Consider the following 1,384-nt stretch of genomic DNA (forward strand, 5'->3'; position numbering starts at 1 on the left):
ACTGGAAATTCACCCATTGTTCCATTTCCACTAAGCTTCAAACTTGCCACCAACATAAACACTTTAGCACCATCTCACACAAATTCATTCACTTGTTGAGTAGATAAGAATAAATCACCTTTCTTTGTTGGCTCAAGAAAAAGAACAACTTTCGCAAAACAATTGATATAGACATGGTTGGCCCTCAACCAGTTCATTCCCAAAATAACATCATGTTGACTCAATGGAAGACACACTAAATCAACTTCAAAATCTTTATCACAAATATTCGACGAACATTTCAAACAAATAGATGAAGTAGTCACTTAACCCATAGCCGGAGTATCAATAACCATGGTTCCACGCATAACAGATGATTCAAGATTCAATCTCTTAGCACAATACAAAGAAATAAAAGAATGTGTCGCACTCGTATCAATAATAGCAATCAAAGGCATATTATTAATAAAGCATGTACCTCGAATCAATCTCTCCTCAATAGAAGTATCAACACCGGACAATGCAAACACTTTCCTTTTGGCTTGCTCCTTCTTCGACTTGTTGCACTTGGTACTAATGTGCCCTTGCTCACCACAATTATAGCAAGTCACATTCGAACCAACTCTGCAATCAAAAGAATTGTGACCTTGCTTGCCACACTTGAAACAAGTCATATCGCCCTTAGGACACTCGGGAGCACGATTTCCCTCAACACCACATCTGAAGCACTTGACAGGAGTGTGAGATCCTCCCTCACTCGGCTTCTTGCCATCACCAGCTTTCTTCTTACCATCATAGGACTTGTAGTGAGCAACACTCTCACGACTATCCTCATCATAGATCCTACTCTTGTTAACCAACTCAGAAAATCTCGTAATCTGTTGGCAACCCATTGCGTTCTTGATATCAGGTCTCAAGCCATTCACAAACTTAAGACACTTGGATATCTCAACATTAACAGTATTGTAATGGGGACAAAATTTGATCAACTCCTCAAACTTTGCAGCAGAGTCAGCTATGGTACCATTACCCTGCTTCAACTCAAGGAATTCAATTTCCTTCTTTCCACAAACATCTTTTGGAAAATACTTCTCCAGAAAAGCATCACGGAAAAGTTCCCAAGTCACTTCAATGCCATCCTCATCAAATCTCTTGACAGTGTTGCGCCATAAATCCTTAGCTTCTTTCTCAAGCATGAGTGCCAAACTACACCTTCTGCGCATCTGAACAGTTCATAACTCGAAATATTTTCTCAATCGCCTTCAACCACTCTTGAGCTTTTTCAAGTTCATGAGCTCCTTCAAAAGTTGTAGAATTGTTCCTCTGGAACTTCCCCAAAGCACGAAACTCATCAGCATCACGCTCCCGATCACCAGCATTCATTTGCAGAATAACACTAGCCAAC

General features: G+C 40.2%; 1 protein-coding gene across 1 annotated transcript; it reads right to left on the reverse strand.

The window, feature by feature from the left end:
• Window positions 1-305: 305 nt before the first annotated feature.
• On the reverse strand, window positions 306-1,175 carry LOC127129553 (uncharacterized). The gene has a single exon (XM_051058708.1). It carries the CDS (start codon window positions 1,173-1,175, stop codon window positions 306-308), a length of 870 nt encoding a protein of 289 aa, XP_050914665.1.
• Between the last annotated feature and the right edge of the window lie 209 nt (window positions 1,176-1,384).

The sequence above is a fragment of the Lathyrus oleraceus genome, chromosome 3, assembly GCF_024323335.1.
Source record: "Lathyrus oleraceus cultivar Zhongwan6 chromosome 3, CAAS_Psat_ZW6_1.0, whole genome shotgun sequence".
NCBI lineage: Eukaryota > Viridiplantae > Streptophyta > Magnoliopsida > Fabales > Fabaceae > Lathyrus > Lathyrus oleraceus.

Coding starts and splice junctions, on each gene's coding strand:
- LOC127129553 (XM_051058708.1), bottom strand. CDS start 1,175: ATGCTTGAGAAAGAAGCTAAGGATTTATGGCGCAACACTGTCAAGAGA.